The 20,744-nt window shown below is 39.0% G+C and overlaps 1 protein-coding gene and 1 pseudogene across 4 annotated transcripts in view; both read left to right on the forward strand.

The window, feature by feature from the left end:
* NVL (nuclear VCP like) overlaps positions 1–20,744 on the forward strand; it is a gene marked incomplete at its 5' end in the record, with an annotated part of 79,421 nt that overhangs the window by 41,046 nt on the left and 17,631 nt on the right. For all 3 annotated transcript variants that reach the window (XM_079696826.1, XM_079696827.1, XM_079696828.1), the window contains 3 exons: positions 1,171–1,290; positions 4,686–4,785; positions 15,907–16,013. In XM_079696826.1, coding sequence (XP_079552952.1) covers positions 1,171–1,290; positions 4,686–4,785; positions 15,907–16,013 — 327 coding nt within the window. The remainder of the gene's footprint in view (positions 1–1,170; positions 1,291–4,685; positions 4,786–15,906; positions 16,014–20,744) is intronic.
* On the forward strand, positions 11,861–12,949 carry LOC307048193 (serine/arginine-rich splicing factor 3-like; annotated as a pseudogene). The gene is made up of 3 exons: positions 11,861–12,074; positions 12,313–12,391; positions 12,760–12,949. The product of its transcript is annotated as a serine/arginine-rich splicing factor 3-like (transcript).

A 20,744-nucleotide genomic window follows, 5' to 3' on the forward strand; every position in this document is an offset into this window, starting at 1 on the left:
CTGAATGTCTTTTCAGCATTCCAAATATAATTTTTGCTGATTTAGATTTTTCAGGAAACTAAATAGGTCTGTATTTGTACACTGAGCAGGATGTTATGATCAGAGAAAAATTTGAAACTGTTATGACTTCTGCTTTCCAAGGACTTTATGATGTAATATAGTGAAGGTAGAATAGCTCAGAAGTTATAATAGTAGGAAGTGCTGTAAGACCAAAGCAGAGAGGGTGGTGGGAAGAAAGATTAGTGATCTTGATCTAGAATGCAAGAGCTGTTTTAGAGGTAGGCTGGAGAAGCAGTTCAAGTGAGAGAAGCAGAATAAGCAAAAGTACAAAGAAAAGTTACAGGACAGATCTGAGGAAAAGTTGTTCTACTCAAATAGAAAATAAAAATACTTTAATCATTGTCATCTGTGATGTATTCTGTGCCTTAATTACTTTATTATGACCATATAGTCATAAAAGAACATAAAAGATAACCTTATGATATAATTGGCACCGTAAAGACATTTTCAGATTGTCTTATTTAGCAGTATTATGAGAAACAAAGCTTTTCTTAGTTAACTAATTTGAAATTTTACAACAACAATTTCTTGTGCTTAGCTGAAAGTAAAGCTGTATTTTTACATATAACTGTTTATATTAATTAGTCCTAATGTTATAGCTGCTTGTGAATTGCTTTGTATTTTGATTTTACCATACATTATGCATTATGAAACCTGGTAGATGTCTAACTGGCTCAGTTTGCCTCCTCTGATGTTGTATGACCGTTAGCTCTTCCTTTAGCAAGATGACTTGTGTAGAAATGGCAGTAGAACAGTAAATTGTCTTGTTCACATTTAAAATACTGTTGAATTAATGAAAATTACTGCTGGGTATTTTATATGCATAAAGCTTTGATCCGTTCTAAAATACCATAAAATTGTGGAATTTTTTTGAGCTAGAGGAGACCTTTCATTCTATTTAGTCTTCATTTTATAAATGAGGAAATTTATAATAAGCTTAAGTAATAGCTAATCTTATTAAGTTGAACCACATATAACTGGCTATTTTTGACCTAATACTTTTTGGACTCTGACATATAAATGTCATTTAAAACTAGCACTACTATAATTTGACCCAAACTCCAAAGTTGAAACATCTCTACATTTTATTTCCTTTCTGTATATGGCTAGTATGTTGGTGAAAGCGAGCGCGCTGTGCGACAGGTTTTTCAGCGAGCCAAGAATTCAGCACCCTGCGTGATATTCTTTGATGAAGTGGATGCCTTATGTCCTCGAAGATCAGCCCGAGAGGTAGGTATCATAGTTTAGTGATTACAGATTTTTTTTAAAGCACCATAAACCTTTTGTAAGTTCTTACAAAGTTACATAAAGTTCAAATAGTTCTTACAAAGTCATTCATTGAGAACACTGAGACTCTTTAAGTAAAGAAACCTAGTAATTTGAAAACAGGGCCTAGGGATAACAATTGTATTTTTATTAGCCTCTGTATCCATTTTTCTTTCTGTGTATTATTTTGGTTGCACATATCTGATTCACACAAATGAGTTTTGGGGAATGGAAATGATTATTAGTTTTGGATAGCCTGCCTTGTAATCGTATGATTCTCTTCAGAGTTCTTGGAGAAAATATAATTTAAGACATCATGCACTCAAAGTAGGGTCAGATGATATGCTTTAAGACACAGCACCATTTCTATCTGGGGAAAATATAAATTGGTGTGCATTAAAGACCACTTGCATTACTACACTGAGTCACCATTCTTAGAAATTTTGGTACAGTGATTGCCTGGAAAACAGTTATCAGGAATACTGTTTGAATCATAGTGAAGCATAATATAAAGAATATATTTAAAATATATATATATAACCTTTTGAAGAGGATAGCAAAGACTGTGTAGTAAGTACATTTATTACAAGATGATTGAGGAAATGATTATATTTCTTATGTGATTCGTTTTCACATAGTTACTCTGTGTGTGTTCTTGGGTTGTGAAACATTTATTAGGTGCCTTGTTTTGCTTAAAATTCCCAGCATTCAGAAGTTGAAAAACAAAACTTGACTAGGATAAGTGTGCTTCATATCATAGCAATTTTGTTTCCTCCCCCAGCAGTCAGCAATATCACAGAAAATCCTTATTACAGTCTTATCTCTGATAGTGATGTCAGTGGCCAGGGCAGAGATCCTTCCCGGGTTCTCCTGCTGGCCGTCACGTTCCAAAATCTAATGTGGGATCCAGAGCAAAATCCTACACACTATATCCAGCTGGTGGGGGCATGGTATGCTCTGGATTTTACTCCTTTTTATTCCCTTTTGCTGTGAATTAAACCCTTTGTTCATTGATAGCCCATTTCATTGGTTTGCATCTCTCTGTTATCAAGTGGTAATTTAAATTAGGAGGTATATCCAGTCAACTTGCCCTCAGAGAAGTCTGCATTCTTATGAACTACATTTCTAACTTCTAGGTTATCTCTCTCGGCTGTCAGCTACCACACATCTCTCTAATCAGATACGTGTTTTGCTTTAACATTTTCACCTGAAGGGGATTCTGAAAATATTTTAAAATTAAACGTATTCTTTTTTTAATGATGCAAGTTATTCATGAATACATGCTTGTGAAAAATGCAAGTAAATACAAGAATAAAGAGTCAAGTCTTTCTTCCAATTCTCTCCCCTGTTACTCTTCTTGGAGGTTACTTCTGCTGACAGTTTAGTGTTTTGCATTTGTGGCCTAGAACTTTTTCTATAAGCTTAAAAACATGTATGATTTAAACTTATTTTTTTATATAAATGTCGTCATTCTATCTGACACTTTACCCATGTACTTAATAACTTATTTTGTAACTATTGAATAAATATTCCACAGTCTGGATAGGGAAGAATTAATTCAACAATTCCCCTGTTTTGGACATTTACATTGTTTCTAGTTGTTTCCCTTATAAACACAACTGTATTAAACATTCTTATCACATATTTTTGTGCACATGTGGGAATATGTGAGAGTTTTGGAAGTAGAATTTCTGGGTAGAAGATGTATACAAATATTTTGAAAGCTAACACAGTCATTTCTTCGCAAAAACTACCAGTTACATACATCTACCAACTAAAAATAACCATTTTCTACACCTTTTTCAACAATGGGTAATACCCATCTTTTTATTTTTCTCAATCTTATTGGCAAAACATGATGTTAAATTTTAGTATTCATGTCTCTGACCCTTTTGCTGTTGAAATGTTTTTCTGTGTTCACTTTGGCAGCACATACACTGAAAATGAAATGTTCCCCCCCCTTTTTTTAAGATTTTTTTTTTTTTGATGACCATTTTTAACGTCTCAGTTTATTGAATTTGTTACAGTATTGCTTCTGTTTCATGTTTTGGTTTTTGGCCCCAAGGCATGTGGGATCTTAGCTCCCGCACCAGGGATTGAACCCACACCCCCTGCATTGGAAGGCAAAGTCTTAACCACTGGACCACCAGGGAAGTCCCGTCTTCCCCTTTTTTTGTTGTTAATTTATAAGCGCTTTTTATATGTGATGGAAATTAGTCTATTGTCCGATTATGTGTGTTGATACTATTTTTCCCAGTTTTATCACTTACCTTTTTTTATTATATAAAATTTTATATATAGTAAAGTCTATCAGCCTTTTCCTGAATTGATTGTGAGGTTTTTGTCTTGCCTAGGTAGGACAGTGTTTTGGGGTTTTTTTGTTTTTTTGTTTTTTTAAAACCAGTATTTCTTTATATTTTGAGTCCTGATTATAATTCTTTTAATCTCCTAACAGTTAATACTGTGTCTCCAAGGGGTGATAATAAGGTGCACCAAATTTTTTTTCTGGGGAAATCAGTATGTTAAACTCATTACCACCTCTGTACATAAAATGTATGTTGAAGAAAGGCAATTAATGACAAAAACACAGCACCACTTTTCTCATTTCCTATATTGTACATTTTAAAAATTTCTGCATTTAAAGGATAAACATCCCTCTATTCACCAACTCCCTGAACGTCTTAGATATTGCCCTGAGGTAGTTCAACCTTGTACTGCATGCTTCAAGGAAAAGCGAAAAGGCCTCAGTGTCCCAGCTGAAAGCTCTGCAATATCCAGTATCCTGGGGAGTCTGATCTGGCATTCAAAAGCTGAGTCTAGATTTGCCCAAAGGGAAATTCATTGTGGCTATTAGATCTTTTTTAAAATTTATTTTATTGAAGCATAATTGATTTACAATGTGTTAATTTCTACCGTACAGCGAATTGATTCAGTTAGACACATATATATTCTTTTTCATATTCATTTCCATTATGGTTTATCACAGGATATTGAATATAATTCTCAGCTCTTAGATCTTTGAATAGCTCAGAGGCTTAAGACTGTGGGGTCAGCTAAACCTGAGATTGAATTTCATTTCTACCCTTATGTAGCTTTGAGACCTTGGACAAATAGCCTCTCTAAGCCTCAGTTTCCTCACCTGAATTGTGGATGATAGCAGGATTGCTGGGGAAGCACACTGATGAGAACATGTTTTGCACAGTGCTTAGATATAGTGACTTCTCAGGAAATAATTGTTATATCTTTTGACAAAAGCTTTCATTCAAGTTAGCAAATGTATTATTTTGCATGGAAAAAAGAAACGGTGATGTATTTTTCTTTTATTGGGAGCTGATGTAGCTGTATTTATTTGTTTTTAGACAGGGGCAAGTGTCCGGGTGGTAAATCAGCTACTTACAGAGATGGATGGTCTGGAAACACGTCAGCAGGTTTTTATTATGGCAGCCACTAACAGACCAGGTAAGAAAGAAGAATATAAAACAGATGAGTCTAAAAACTTACAGCATTTACAAACAATATAATTTATATACATCCTAGTAAAGGAAGAGTAAGTTTGGGAAATCCCTTTTTGGTTCAGAAGTTGGAATAAAACCTTAGAAAGCTTTTATGTAAGCTATAGTAAAAAAAAAAAAAAACAAAAAAAACCAGTATAACATTATTGCTTGGATTCTGTAAGATTTTTTTCTGTGTTGGTGCATAGAAAATTGTCTTGTTAGCAGAGAACCCTTGTAACATACACTTTTGACCACAAAGTGTTATCAGAATTTATGTCCTATGGATTCTCTCAAGCTTATAGGAGACAAGAACCAGTCTCTTTTTCACTGTATCTGAAGGTTAAAGATAGGTTTTTAAGGTTTTATACTGGAAGCATGTCCATATACCTACACTTAACTATTTTTTAAAATTGTTAAAAAGCCTAAGTACTAGTGAGGGATTTAGAAACAATCTCAAACTTCAAAAGTACCGAAGGTGGCTTTTACTTTGGGTCCTCAGTTCTCTTCATATTAATACTTTGCCATCCATGTGCGATGCTGTATCATAGCTGCTCCTGTGTTGATATTTGTGTTAACTGTGTCTACCGGCAATGACTTGGGACTTTAATTGCGTAAATGGATTTTTCAGTTTTCAAGCTGATGTAATTTTTCTTGTAAGTTAGTACAGATACTGAAACCTTCATGAATTATATACCATTTCATTTTAAAATGAAAAATCGAAAGGTTTGAATTAGACTCTTATCTTTGAATTAGAAATACTCTGAGTCAGGCAGACCTGGGTTTGAGTCCTGGCTCTAGCACTTCATATCTCACTAGCTGTTCTCTTTCAGCCCTAACTCGTGTATACCAACTGAGTAGATTATAATCCAGGTCTGACACTAACCATCTGGAGTTAATGTCAGAACCTGCAGGTTAAGGGGTCAGTTGTCTACAAGACTGCCCTACTTCAGATGCCAGATGCAAGTGGTGTCTCCAGGACACACGCACTTCTGACCAGCCTGCTACAAACTTGGGGATTCCCATCACCCCTTTCAGGTTCAGTAATTTGCTAAAAAGACTTAACAAAATGAAGAAAAGCACTATACTTACAATTACAGTTTATTATAAGGGGTACACTTAGGGCTAGGTCTCAGAGGGAGTGCAGAGCTTCCATGCCCTCTCTCCATGGAGTCAGGGCACATCACCCTCCTGGCACATCACTGTGTTCATCGGTGAGGAATCTCCCTCAAGTTTGATGTCCAGAGTTTTTATTGGGATTTTGTTATGTATCCATGATTGACTGACTCATTGGCCATGTGATTGAACTCAGTCTCCAGCCCCGCCCTACCTCCCCAGATGTCTGGCTCCAAGTTCCAACCCTCTAATCAGATGGTAAATTGTTCTGGTAACCAGCCCTATCCTGAAGTTATATGCACGGCCAACCTTGAGTCATCTCATTAGCACAACAAAGACACTCCTGTTACTCAGAAAGCTCTAGCCAGGAACCAGGGGCAAAGACCAAATGTATTTATTCCTTATTATGCCGCATTAATCCTGGGCATGTATTACTTCATCTTGCTAACCAGTACTTCTTCATCTATAAAATGAGGATAATAATACCTAATAGGCAGTATTGTCCCAAAGCTTAAGTGATATTGGTAATGTATCTATCATAGTGTGTGGCAAATAGCTGTTTAGTAGTATTATCAGTATTATGAGCACTTTTGGTATTAGCAGTAGGAGCAGTCATTAGGTCATAAAGTCAGAGAGTCATCCTCGAAGAAACCTTGAAGTTCTGTCAAATTTGGACAGAATCACATCCTGCCTTTCCTGAGCAGCTACAGATTTTTCTAGCAGATTTCAAGAAGACAGTCTTTGGTGTGCTCTAATAACCTGTTCTGTCTTTAACTGTATTCACCATTTTTCATATTTGTTTATTGTAAACACTCTTATCTTTTAGTTTAATCTCTCTAGATTAGAAAATAACAGGTCCTTCAGTGTTATTCAAATAATAGGTCCTTCAATGTTACTACTAGGTTTTACTTAAATCCCTTCCTTCAGAAGGGTGCAGGTACATTACCTTTCCTCATGGGTTTTTTTTTTCCTCCGATCTCTTTATTCATCTTTGAATTCCTTAGGATTCTCCAGATTCTCCTTAGTTGTAAAACCCAGAACTGAGCACAGTAGTCTCTTGAGTTTAGCCAGTGAATGACAGGATGAATGTGGTGCCTCTGTTTTGTTCTTTCCAGTGTTCTTGAGTATTGTCTTCCTCTCCACTGTACCTCACCCATCCCTTTCTCCCCATAACAAGTCCCATTACGTTGAGGATCCACATAAATTTAAAAATAGATGTTTTAGATCTTTTCACTTGTATTGATGCCTATTTGGCAGTTCTGTTCCATGGTATTCTATCCTGTGACATTTTGTTTGATTGTTTATAACTTGGATTCTGCTCAGCTTCAAGAAACCCCTTCTTGCCCCATGTCCTGGTCAGCTCTTGCCGCCTGGTGAACTACTGCGATACTTAGTGGCTTAAAATCACCATTTTTGCATTGTTCATAATTTTGTAGGTCAGGAATTCAGGGAGGACTTGTCCAGGTGGTTCATCTCTGATCCACCTGCCACCAGCAGGCATGGCTGGGCCAGAGGATCCCCTTTCAAGGTCACTTCTTTACTCACATGTCTGGTGCTTCGGTGCACCTCGGCATTCTGCACACCCCCTCCCCCCAGCCCCTCCCCACCACCAGTTGTCATCTTCCAAGGCCTCTCCATGTGGCTTGGCTTCCATTAGAATGGTTCTCTGAGTACTCACATTTCTCACTTGACAGCTGGATTCCAAGAGATAAAGGTGGAAGCTGCCATTCCTTTGAAGGCAAGGCCCAGAATAGACAAATTTTCTTGGTCAGAGCAGTGACAGGAAGGACCAGATTCAAAAGGAGAGAAGTAGAGATGTAAAAAAAGGGGGAGTTATCTTTAATCCTTCTTATGTATATTTTTCTTTCATCACATTCTTTGTTTTATGGTGCAAGTTATACATTCTGCCTTACAGCTTGGTGTTGTAGGTTAGTCATTTCAGTATAATTTTCTTTAGTCTCTCAGATTTACTCCTTCACTCATCAGATATTTATTGAATTTTTATTATATGCCTGATCCTACTGAGCTTTGGGAATTCAAAAGTTAATAATTCAGAAAAATTCTTTGCCTGCATGTATTCTGATTTGGGGCTGGGGAACAGGGGGTAAATAATAGACAATCAAATAAATAAAATAAAACAGGGTAAGAGGATGGAGAATGACTGTTGTTTGGGGAGAGGAATGCTAATTTAGATATCATAGTCCGGGAAAGCTTCTTCAGAAGTAATGTCAGCACGCACCCAAATAATGTGAAGTATCACGCCATGCAAAAATCTGGGAGAAGGCATTCCAGGTAGAGAACAAACAATGAGTATAAAGGCCCTGAAGTGAGAACAAGTTTGGAGAACCAGCAAGAAGGCCAGTGCGTCTAGAGTGAAAAGAGTTGGGGGGCAATGATGGAGAAGTGCAAGGGGCCTTTTAGGCCACAGTAAGGGGCGTGGATTTTATTCTGCCATGAAGGGTTTCTTAAATACATTTATCTATCTATCTATCTATCTATTTATTTATTTATTTATTGGCTGCATTGGGTCTTCGTTGCTGTGCACAGGCTTTCTCTAGTTGCGGCAGGCAGGAGCTACTCTTTGTTGTGGTGCGCAGGCTTCTCATTGTGGTGGCTTCTCTTTGTTGCGGAGCACAGGCTCTAGGCATAACACGGGCTGCAGTAGCTGTGGCTCGCGGGCTCAGTAGTTGTGGCTCGCAGGCTCTAGAGCTCAGGCTCAGTAGTTGTGGTGCACGGGCTTAGTTGCTCCACGGCATGTGGGATCTTCCTGGACCACCTGTGTCCCCTGCATTGGCAGGCGGATTCTTAACCACTGCACCACCAGGGAAGTCCCATGAACGTTTTCTGAGTGGGGGAGTGAAGTGATCTAATTTTCTTTTTTTTTATAAAATATGTGACTTTTTTTTTACTTTGTATTTTGAAACAATTATAAATTCACAAGAAATTAGAAAAATAGTGCACAGAAGTTCCATGTACCCAGTTTAACTCATTTGTTACATTTTACATAACTATGGCACAAAATCAAAGCCAGGAAATAGACATTTGTGTAATTTGTCTATTTTTTTGCCATTTTAGCACAAGTGTAGATTCATGTGATCACCACTGCAGTCAACACCAGAACTATTCCATCACCACAAAGATCTCCCTCATGCTATCCCTTTATAGTAACAACCACCTCTCTCCCACCATGTCTAACTCAAGGCAACTGCTAATCCGTTCTCCATCTCTATAATTGTGTCACTTTAAGAATTTTATATAAAAGTAATCATACAAAATGTGACCTTTTAGGTTGGCTTTATTCACCTATTCTAACGCCCTTGAAATCTATTCAAATTCTTGTGTGTATCAATAGATTGTTCCTTTTCAGTACTGGGTAGTATTCTGTGGTGTGGAGGTTCTAGTTAGTTTAACCATTTTCTTCTGGGGGCATTATGATCATTTCCAGTTTTTGACTGTTTCATATAAAGCTACTCTGAACATCTACATATAGGTTCTTATGTGGACATAAGGTTTCAGTTCTTTGGGATAGATGCCCAGGAGCATGATTGCTGCGTCGTATGTTAAGTATATGTTCAGTTTTTTGTTTTGTTTTGTTTTGTTTTTTTTGCAGTACGTGGGCCTCTCACTGCTGTGGCCTCTCCCGTTGCAGAGCACAGGCTCCAGACACGCAGGCCCAGCGGCCATGGCCCACAGGCCCAGCCGCTCCGCGGCATGTGGGATCTTCCCGGACCGGGGCACGAACCTGTGTCCCCTGCATCGGCAGGTGGACTCCCAACCACTGCGCCACCAGGGAAGCCCTATGTTCAGTTTTTTAAAGAGGTTGTGAAAGTCTTCCTGAGTGGCTATAATTTCTATCAGTAATGCTAAGGGAGATTCAGTTTCTTTGCATCTTTGCTGGTATTTTGTATTGTCACTGTTTTTATTTTATCTTTTCCAGGAGATGTATAGTGATATCTCATCATGGTTTTATTTGTATTTCTCTGATGGCTGGTAAGAACTTCTTTTCATGTGTTTCTTTGCCATCCTTATATCTTCTTCAGTGAATTGTCTCTTTGTGTCCTTTGCCCATTTTCTAAAATTGGAATGTGTATTTTTTTTTATTGTTGAGTTTTGAGAGTTCTGTATATATTCTAGATGTGAGTCCTTTGTCAGATACGTAATTTGCAACTTTTTGTCCCAGTCTGCATCTTGTCTTTTCATCTTCCTAATCACAGAGATCCAAATTATTAATATTTCCTTTTATATATTACATTCTGCGGACCATGTCTAAAATCTGGTTTTCAAAACTATGTCCCAAAGATTTTCTCCACTGTTTTCTTCTAAAAGTTTTATGGTTTTATGTTTTACATTTAAACCTATGATCTATTTTTAGGTAACATTTATGTGAGGTGCAAAGTATAGGTCGAGGGTTTTTTTCCTGTGGGTATCCAGTTGGCTCCACCATCATTCACTGAAAAGACTATCCTTCCTCCACTGAATCACTTTTGTACCTTTTTCAAAAATCAGTTGGTAGATACTAGCAATGAACAATTGGAGTTTGAAATTAAAAACACAGTACCGGGCTTCCCTGGTGGCGCAGTGGTTGAGAGTCCGCCTGCCGACGCAGGGGACACGGGTTTGTGCCCCGGTCCGGGAAGATCCCACATGCCACGGAGCGGCTGGGCCCGTGCGCCATGGCTGCTGAGCCTGCAGGTCTGGAGCCTGTGCTCCACAACGGGAGAGGCCACAACAGTGAGAGGCCCGCGTACCCCAAAAAAAAAAAAAAAAAAAGATGCCTGTTAGTGAAACAGAATTGTCGAGTATGAGCCAGCTTTTCTTTGAGAAAAGATGTAATACGTAGAATTTTGTAGGAGCTTTTGGTGGAGCATAGTTTAAATCATCTAACACATATATACACACACACACTTTATGGTATATAGATTACTCAGGATGCTTTTTACTGTAAATAAAATAAGTAAATAATTTCTTAAAATAATAAACAACAAAATACTAAATGTGATGTTGTCAGAGAATTTAAATGATTATAAAAGTCCTAAACTAAGAATGCTTTCTAAATACAATTGGGATTCTTTATATCAAGCTTTATTTTGGGGCATGCAGATCTGGCTTTAAGATCTCTGTTTGTATATTTAAGATAAAAGATGTTTTCACAGCATGGTATTGGCATAGACATAGACATATAGATCATTGGATAGTAGAATTAAAAAATGTTCCCACAAATATCTGGACAATTGATTTTTTTTTATAGAGCACAAAGGCAATACAGTGGAAAAAGGATAGCCTTTTCAATAGTTGCTGGAACAGTTGGATATCCATATGCAAGAAAAATGAACTTTAATCCCTATCTTTTACCATATGCAAAAATTAAGCCAAATGAATCAAAGACCAATGAAAACCCAAAGCTATAAAACTGCTGGAAGAAAACACAGGAGAAAATTTTTTCTATCTTGGATTAAGCAAAGATTTCTTAGATGGATAAATTGAACTGCTCTTCGAAAGATGCCAGTAAGATAATACAGAGACAGACCACAGACTGAGAGAAAATACTTGCAAAGTATCTTATTTGTTAAAGAATATATAATGAACTCAACGACACAACTCAAAACTCAACAACAACAAAAAAGACACTAAAAATAGGCAAAAGATTTGTACAGACACCTCACCATAGAAAGTATACAGGTGGCAAATAAACACATGAAAAGGTGCTCAACATCGTTAGTCATCAAGGAAATGCAAATTAAAGCCTCAGTGAGATATCACTGCAAACCTTAGAATGACTGACTAAAATGAAAAAGACTAACTATAGGTCATTTCATGGGCGCTGGGTTTGCGAGAGCATCTGTGGGTGTCCGGCGGGAGGGGACCGGAAAGACCCAGCTGAGGGTGTGTGGATTTGAGCCTCTGCATTTCTAGCCCAGGATCTCGAAATGCATTGTGATTCCTGTCTGTTAGACTGTCAACTTTATGTAGGTAATCTTAGAAACAATGGTAGTGACCGAATTAGAACAAGCTTTTGGCTATTGTGGACCCATCCAAAGTGTGTGGGTTGCTAGAAACCCTCCTGGCTTTGCTTTTGTTGAATTTGAAGATCCCAGAGAGGCGGAGCTAGATGGGAGAACACTCTGTGGCTGCTGAGTAAGAGTGGAACTGGTTTTTTTGTTTGTTTTTTGTTTTGTTTTGTTTTGCGGTACGCGGGCCTCTCACTGCTGTGGCCTCTCCCGTTGCGGAGCACAGGCTCCGGACGCGCAGGCTCAGCGGCCATGGCTCACGGGCCAGCCGCTCCGCGGCATGTGGGATCTTCCCGGACCGGGGCACGTACCCGTGTCCCCTGCATCGGCAGGCGGACTCTCAACCACTGCGCCACCAGGGAAGCCCAAGAGTGGAACTGTTGAATGGTGAAAAGAGAAGTCGAAATCTTGGCCCACCTCCTTCTTGGGGTGGTCACCCTCAAGATGATTGTTATTTTTTATTTATTTATTTATTTATTTTTGGCTGCATTGGGTCTTCGTTGCTGCGGGCAGGCTTTCTCTAGTTGGGGTGAGTGGGGGCTACTCTTTGTTGCGGTGTGCAGGCTTCTCATTGCAGCGGCTTCTCTTGCTGTGGAGCACAGGCTCTAGGCGCGTGGGCTTCAGTAGTTGTGGCACGTGGGCTCAGTAGTTGTGGCTCGAGGGCTCTAGAGTGCAGGCTTAGTAGTTGTGCTGCATGGGCTTAGTTGCTCTGCAGCATGTGGGATCCTCCTGGACCAGGGCTCACATCTGTGTCCCCTGCATTGGCAGGTGGATTCTTAACCACCGTGCCACCAGGGAAGTCCCTCAAGATGATTATTGAAGGAGGAGGCCTCCCTCGCCGCAGATCCACAGATCTCCAAGACAGAGAACCTTCTCCTACAGCTGGAGCAGGTCCCTTTCTAGAGATAGGAGAAGAGAGAGAAATCACCGTCCTGGGAGAGAAATCACAAGCCGTCCCGAACTTTCTCTAGGTCTCCTAGCTGATCTAGGTCAAATGAAAGGAAATAGAAGACCAGTTTGCAAGAGGAGGAGTGTTGTACAGGAAATAACTTCATTTGACAGGAGTATGTACAGAAAATTCAAGTTTTGTTTGAGAATTCATAAGCTTGGTGCATTTCTTTTTTAATAAATTTATTTATTTATTTACTTTTGGCTGCATTGGGTCTTCGTTGCTGCTCACGGGCTTTCTCCAGCTGCAGCAAGAGGGGGCTACTCTTCGTTGTGGTGCGCGGACTTATTTCGGTGGCTTCTGTTTTGCAGAGCACGGGCTCTAGGCGCGCGGACTTCAGTAGTTGTGGCTCACAGGCTTAGTTGCTCCATGGCATGTGGGATCTTCCCAGACCAGGGCTTGAACTCGTGTCCCCTGTGTTGGCAGGCAGATTCATAACACTGCGCCACCAGGGAAGTTCAAGCTTGGTGCTTTTTTTGTGTGTGTGTGTGGTACGCGGGCCTCTCACTGTTGTGGCCTCTCCCGTTGCGGAGCACAGGCTCCGGATGTGCAGGCTCAGCGGCCATGGCTCACAGGCCTAGCCACTCTGCGGCATGTGGAATCTTCCCGCACCGGGGCACGAACCCGTGTCCCCTGCATCAGCAGGCGGACTCTCAACCACTGAGCCACCAGGGAAGCCCTTCGTGCATTTTTAAGATGTTTTAGCTGTTCACATTTGTCTGTCTGTTGGCACAGTGACGCATAAAGGTGTAATTCTCTATGGTTTGAAATGGACTATATGAGGCATGTAATATCAAGAATTGTTACTTTACAATGTTTCCTTAAGCAAAATTGCATTTGCTTTGAATTTTAGTCTTGCGTAGACTGATAATAAATCTCCAACTCCTGCCCAGCTAAAGTATGATGTTTAATATTATGGAAACAAAACTGGCAAAAATTGAAAAGACTTTTTCCATAGCTGGGAGATGGTATGCAGCTGTAGTTAAGCAAGCAGTCTTTAAACCCTGCTGTGAACACAAGCCAGCAGGTAAAAATTAAAGCTGCACCCTTAAACTAGATTAGAGGTTTAAAAATTCCACTGGTGTTCACACTGGACAAGAGGTTGTCCAGTTGGTGTAGAATCGAAGAAGTTTCAAGAAATTAGTTTACCTTTGCTTTAGGTCAGAAGTTCCTTCTGTGATTGCTGTATATGAATACATGGCTCTTTGTAACATTATTTATTTGGAAATTTGAGACTATTTAAGATACCAGTGTCCTGCCAGTTTAAGGGCACATTGTAGAGCTGAACTTTGAGTTGCTGTGCAAGATTTTTTTTCATGCTGTCATTTGTTATATGTTTTGTGAGAATCCTTGGGAGTAAAGTTTTGGTTACAAATTGTTGTTTAACCTGAAAGCCTGGTTTTCCTTGCAAAACTAAAATTTGAGCTTGGTACCAAGTCCAGGTATAACATTCCTATTGGAAGCCATACTTATATTTTCTTGTAAAGTACTTCTGAAAATAAAATATTAGCATAACTGTGTAATAGTTAAACCCACCATTACCATAGTTCTTGTCCCATAGAAGGCAGTTGGTTACACAAATCTTATTTTGTAAGAAACACAATTGTGGCTTTTGAAGTGAAGGGAGTTTTTGGTTGTCCACCTAAGTGATGATACAATTTTAGGAGTAGAAGCCAGTGCAAAGTCCATGATATTCAGTGATCAACATTTTAAGGTAGAGCCACCTGATACATTATACTCCAAAGTTACCCATTTAAAAAAAAGGCTTTTATCCTTAGCATGAAAGCTTTACACAAAGCTTTAAAAATTACTTCCATTTTATATAATTTGAGGTGTTTCATGGGAATTCGAAGTTGATCCATCATGGTGTAAAATTCACTATATGGTTCAAATGTAACAGTGCAGAATTGAATATGGAGGCACGCATAACCTTGCTCTTAGAAATCTAGAGGAGGTGTAATTTCAAATTTTTGTGCCATTAGATTAAATCATAACTCAGCAACAACAACAAAAGACTGTACTAAGTATTGACAAGGATGTGGAGGATCTTGAACTCTCATATACTACTGCTGTTGGGAACATAAAATGGTACAACTCATTTGGAAAACAGCTTGTTGATTTTTAAAAGTTAAATGTACATCTACAGGGTGTTATAGCCATACTGCTTTGCATCCCATACTTAGGTATTTACTAAAGAGAGATGAAAGCATATACAAAGGCTTGTACTTGAGCGTTCATAGCAGCTCTATTTGTAGTAGTTCAAAACTAGAAACAAACCAAATGTTTGTCACCAGAAGAACTAAAAAACAAATGTGGCATACCCATACAATGGAATGCTGCTCAGCAATAAAAAAGAATTAAGTACTAATATAAATAACAACCTAGGTGAATCTCAAAATAAGTACGTTGAGTAAAAGAAAGCCGATAGTATATGCTGTGTGATAAAGTGCAAAGGTTTCCTGAGACCAGAATTTTGAGAACCTTTGCCGTGTAGAGTCAGGTGACCCTTAGCCTTGTCAGACACATGAGGGTGCAAGTGTTAGCCTTCAATCTGCAGTGGGAAGCGGGAGTTGAGAGAATTGAATATGTATTTTAGGAAGATAACCTTGGCAGCATTCTAAGGGCTCCCAGAGAGGGGAAGTTTAGAAATAGGACCAGTTAGGGGGGCATTACATTTGGCCTTGACTTAGGGTCTAGGTAATGGGAGGCGGACTCGATAGAATTGATAGAATGTATCTCCAGTTAGAGGGAAGGGAGAAACCTGCCTGGTATTTGGGGGGGCAGGTGGGGGTCATCATCTGAGATTGAGAATCCTGAAGGAAAAGCAGGTTTGGGGCAGGAAGGAGGCGGGTGGACTTCACTTTCTTAAGGATGACCAGAATCTTTTAACTGTAAGGAAGTCTAAATTATCAACTTTTTCTCTTAAAAATGTATTCTTCCTATCTCTCATGTTAATTATATTTTGTAAAAGATTCTGTTTCATTTATTTAAGCCTTTCTCCTCCCTTCGTCTCTAGATATCATTGACCCTGCAATCCTGCGCCCAGGCCGCCTGGACAAAACACTCTTTGTGGGTTTGCCACCTCCAGCAGATCGTCTCGCCATCTTAAAAACTATCACAAAAGTGAGTAAAGGAAATGATACATTTTTGTGTATGTTTCTTGCATTTTAAATACAGATAACTAATCGTTTAGGGTGCCTAATCACTGTCTTTTCTGTAGCTTTAAATATTTGCCCAGCCTATAAGATCTTTGTTACTTTAAAGGAATTGTTCTCAGAGCATATTTGAAATGGAATAGAAGCTTTTGGAGATGAAAAGTAAATAGATATAGACCCATTTTAAATACCCAGAGAAAAATTGAGTTTTGAAGCCACAACGTTGAATTCTGTCCTCCATGTTGGTATATGCCAACTTTTAAGATGTCTGTACAGTGTTGACTTTGCTCTTTTTATAAAAATCATAAGCAGTGCATACAAAATACAGAGAAGAAAGCAGATCACCCTAAATTGAACTACTGCAAAATAATCTGCATTAACATTTAGTGCAGACATCATTCCAAACATCTTTATGCAGAATGGGTTGTTGGATGCGTGGATGGTTGAGTGAACGAGAAGGAGGAAGGGGAATAAATTTAACACATTATTTAAATAAAGTTAAATTTATTTGAAATTTAACAGAAAACAAAACTAAAGGAATTATTAAACTTCCAAGTACACGTTTCATTTTACATGGCATCAGTTTAATTTCTGCTCTGAAAGTTAGATGATTAGCATTCTTGTATTTCCCTTTTTCCACTTACCAGCTTTTGTTCCCTGTATATTTTTTATTTGCCCAGTGTCATCAAGTTTACGTTCTGTTCTAGAGTCATATTCTTAGTTTCACATTTAAATAGATACAGTACTCAACAACCAGCACTTTTGCCACAGCTTTTATGTTTTCTAGTTTATTTCATTTTGTCATTTGGTTGACTGTATTTTGTCATCCGGTTTATTCCATTTATTAATAGTTTATTCAACTGTATTCCTCAAGTTCTTTTCATGATTAAGAATGTCTGCCTGTTGTCTTTATAATTAAATGATATATTAGCTTTATACTTAAATGATATATTAAATGATATAATTTTTCCTTGATCACACAGTCTTTCTGGTCTTTGTAGAAATTGCAGCATGATTTTGGGCATTGAATGTGTTTGTAAAATGTCTGAGGTCAGTCTGATCTTTGTTTTCTCTTTGGTAGGTGACTTGCTTTTTCTGCTTGGATCCCTGAAAAAGTCTTTATCTCTGAAGTTTAATAACTGAAATAAGATATGTCCATGTCAGTTTTTGTTGTTGCTGTTGCTGGTGGTGGTGATAGTGGGGTTTTATTTTGAGTAGTGAAGAACTGAAGTCTGGTGTGCCTATGTCCCTGTCAATTTTTTGTTGTTGCTGGTGGTGGTGATGGTGGGGTTTTATTTTGGGTAGTGAAGAACTGAAGTCTGGTGTGCCTTTTTATCTTGTAGGTGCAATTCTTCCTTCATTCCAGGGAAATGTTTCTGTGTTGTATGTATGAATACTTTTTCTGTATCATTTGTTGGATTTATTTCTTCAAGGTCACTGATTATTCTTATGTTAGATATGCTTTGTCTTCTGTATCTTTTGTCTACTTGTTTTATTTTTTATTTATTTACTTTTTAAATTTATTTATTTAATTTTATTTTTGACTGCATTGGGTCTTCGCCGCTGCACACAGGCTTTCTCCAGTTGTGGCGAGCTGGGGCTACTCTTCTTTGTGGTGCGCAGGCTTCTCATTGCGGTGGCCTCTCCCGCCTTGGAGCACGGGCTCCAGGTGCGTGGGCTTCAGTAGCTGTGGCACGTGGGCTCAGTAGTTGTGGCTCATGGGCTCTAGAGTGCAGGCTCAGTAGTTGTGGCGCAAGGGCTCAGCTGCTCCGCAGCATGTGGGATCTTCCCGGACCAGGGCTCGAACCCATGTCCCCCGCATTGACAGGCAGACTCTTAACCACTGTGCCACCAGGGAAGCCCCTGTCCACTTGCTTTAATTTGTCTTTTTTCTACTGCACTCACTGTGATTAAACTTGAAGTCTTCTCTTTTTTTCCTTTCTTCCTTCCTTTCATTGGAACCCCCAAGTTCATGAAATGAACTTGATGGTTACTTCATCCATACCTTCTCTTTGTCCCAATGTAGAGTGAATGAGTTCTCTCATCACCCTCTCACTCTACCTGGAACTAGTTTTCCTACACTTCACACATTACAATTTGAGGTCTGGTTAATTGCTTTCTGTCCACATTTTTATAGCCTGGGGGTGGGAAAGAGAGCTAAGCTGGTACTGATTTGACCATTATAAGGAAGCCTGAACTTATTCTCTTCTGAAAGAGACCCTGTGAAATGCCTGATGCCTGGACCTGCTCTCTTCATGCAGAGCGTGTCTCATTCCCATGTGCTTGTGCCCCCAGTGCTGTGCAGCTCCTGGGGAATGGCATACCTTGGCGGTTCTTCCTGATTCTGCTGAAATCCCCTGATAGTATATCTGAAGGTTTGTGTTTAGCTTTTCCCAGGGATATCTGCTCCAAAGACTGCTTCTCTCCAGATTGGAATCTTAACGGACATTCGTAAGATTTTGTTAGCTTCTTTCCTCCATGCTGCTTGCCAGGAATGGAGGCCTAATTACTAGCCACTCCAGAATGATCTCTTTCCTTGGAACCCACTTTTCAACATTTACAACATAAGGTTTACCCCCTTTCTTTATTTGGTTGCCACTGGTAAATTTTTAAACTTAACTTTTTTTTTAGTATTTTCTCTCTGTGTTGGCAAAGGAAGATTCTGTGTTCCTCCTTCACTGGGCCACCCTTACTTAAAAGTGCATAGAGCAGTGTTCGTAACTGTCTCCTGCAGGAGGGGGAACAGGAGGATAATCAGCTCTGTGGGTTAACAAGACCCCACTGACAGCAGTATGGAAGCCAACTTGGAGGAAGGTGAAAATAAAGGTTGTAAAATGAGGCATGCCGGAACTAAGGCAGTATCAGGGGAATAACAAAGAGGACATAGGTGTGGGGACTATTTAAAGGTTTTAATTAATAGGACATTGGATTAACTATAGAGTTAGGGGGGTAAAGAAAAAGGAAGATGATTTCTCAGCTTGAGCAGCTGAATCGATGGTGGTATCTATCAACATAAGAGATTTAGGAATGAGGAGGTGATGTTATTTGAGTTTCAGGTGCTTGGGCACTATCCAAGGGGAGACGTGTAGCAGGATGTTAGTCCTGTGGTTGGGAGTTCAGAGGAGTCCTCTGGCTGGGTTATGGTTTCGCCTGTCATCAGCACATAGCTGGTGGTCAAAGCCATGAAAACACATTGCTTTAGTTCAGTGGCTCTCAACCTAGGGCAGTTTCACCATCACCAACAACCCATCTCACCCCAAGGGCAATGTCTTGGGATATTTGTTTATCACCAAGGCAGGGGAGTGATGGTGCTACTGGACATCCTACAACATACAAAACAGCCCCACAACAAAAAACTTTCCAACTCAAAATATCAATAATGCCAAAGTTAAGAATCTCTTCTTTAGTTAAATATGTACTTGTTTCTTTGTATCAATCAAGTTTGATAATGAATGCATCAAGGCATTTCTCTCCTTTTCCTTGGCTCTGTCATTAGAGACTATGATAGTGAGATTTTGTTTGCTTTGGTTAATGTCTATTTAGATCTTCCGCCCATTTTTTGTTTGGGTTGTTTGTTTTTTTGATATTGAGCTTCCTGAGCTGTCTGTGTATTTTGGAGATTAATCCCTTGTCGGTTGCTTCATTTGCAAATATTTTCTCCCATTCTTAGGGTTGTCTTTTTGTTTTGCTTACAGTTTCCTTTGCTGTGCAAAAGCTTTTATGTTTAGTTAGATTTATTTTTGTTTTTATTCCTATTACTCTAGGAGGTGGATCAAAAAAGATCTTGCTGCAATTTATGTCAAAGTGTGTTCTGCCTATGTTTTCCTCTAAGAGTTTTATAGTGTCCAGCCTTCCATTTAGGTCTCTAATCCATTTTGAGTTTACTTTTGTGTATGGTGTTAGGGAGTGTTCTGAATTCATTCTTTTATACGTAGCTGTACAGTTTTCCCAGGACCACTTATTGAAGAGACTGCCTTCTCCATTGTATATCTTGCCTCCTTTGTCATAGATTAGGTGACCATAGGTACATGGGTTTGTCTCTGGGCTTTCTGTCCTGTTCCATGGATCTGTATTTCTGTTTTTGTGCCAGTACCATATTGTTTTGATTGCTTTGGTTAATGTATGTGTGTATGTATACACACACAAGCACATTTATACAATCCTAATTTGTATCTGTAAATTTCTTATAGTTATAAGGATATAATGACGATACTGTCACACTTGCCTGTGGGAGATCACTAATTAAAGGCAAAGATTGGAGTAATGATTCATGAGGTATTTGGTGTTGAGGGCCTTACCGATTTGGACCCAGAAGAATGACTGGCTCATTCTTCCAGACGTATGTCATCCACTGTATGGTACTCAGCACTGTGGAACAACTTTACACTTCCTTCATCTAGAATTTCAGTGCTATTTGCTAAAATTGTTAGCTCTTGGACTCAGGGGTAAAGGCCCCACTTCAAAGATAAAATTATTAGGAAAATAAGATACTAGAATATTAACCTAAATGAATGATCTTCTAGTCAGTCAACAAGTATTTATTGTAAACTAAATATATCCCTGGTTGTGTGTATACCATGGGGAGACTAAGACACATAAGACATAGTCCTTACATATAAGGAGCTTTTCTTCTAGATGAAAAGATAATATGAATGTTTATAAAACAACAACAGGCATATTAATTCATTCCTGAGAAAGG

Source organism: Hyperoodon ampullatus, assembly GCF_949752795.1.
Source record: "Hyperoodon ampullatus genome assembly, chromosome: 2".
In the NCBI taxonomy this organism is placed as follows: Eukaryota; Metazoa; Chordata; class Mammalia; order Artiodactyla; family Ziphiidae; genus Hyperoodon; species Hyperoodon ampullatus.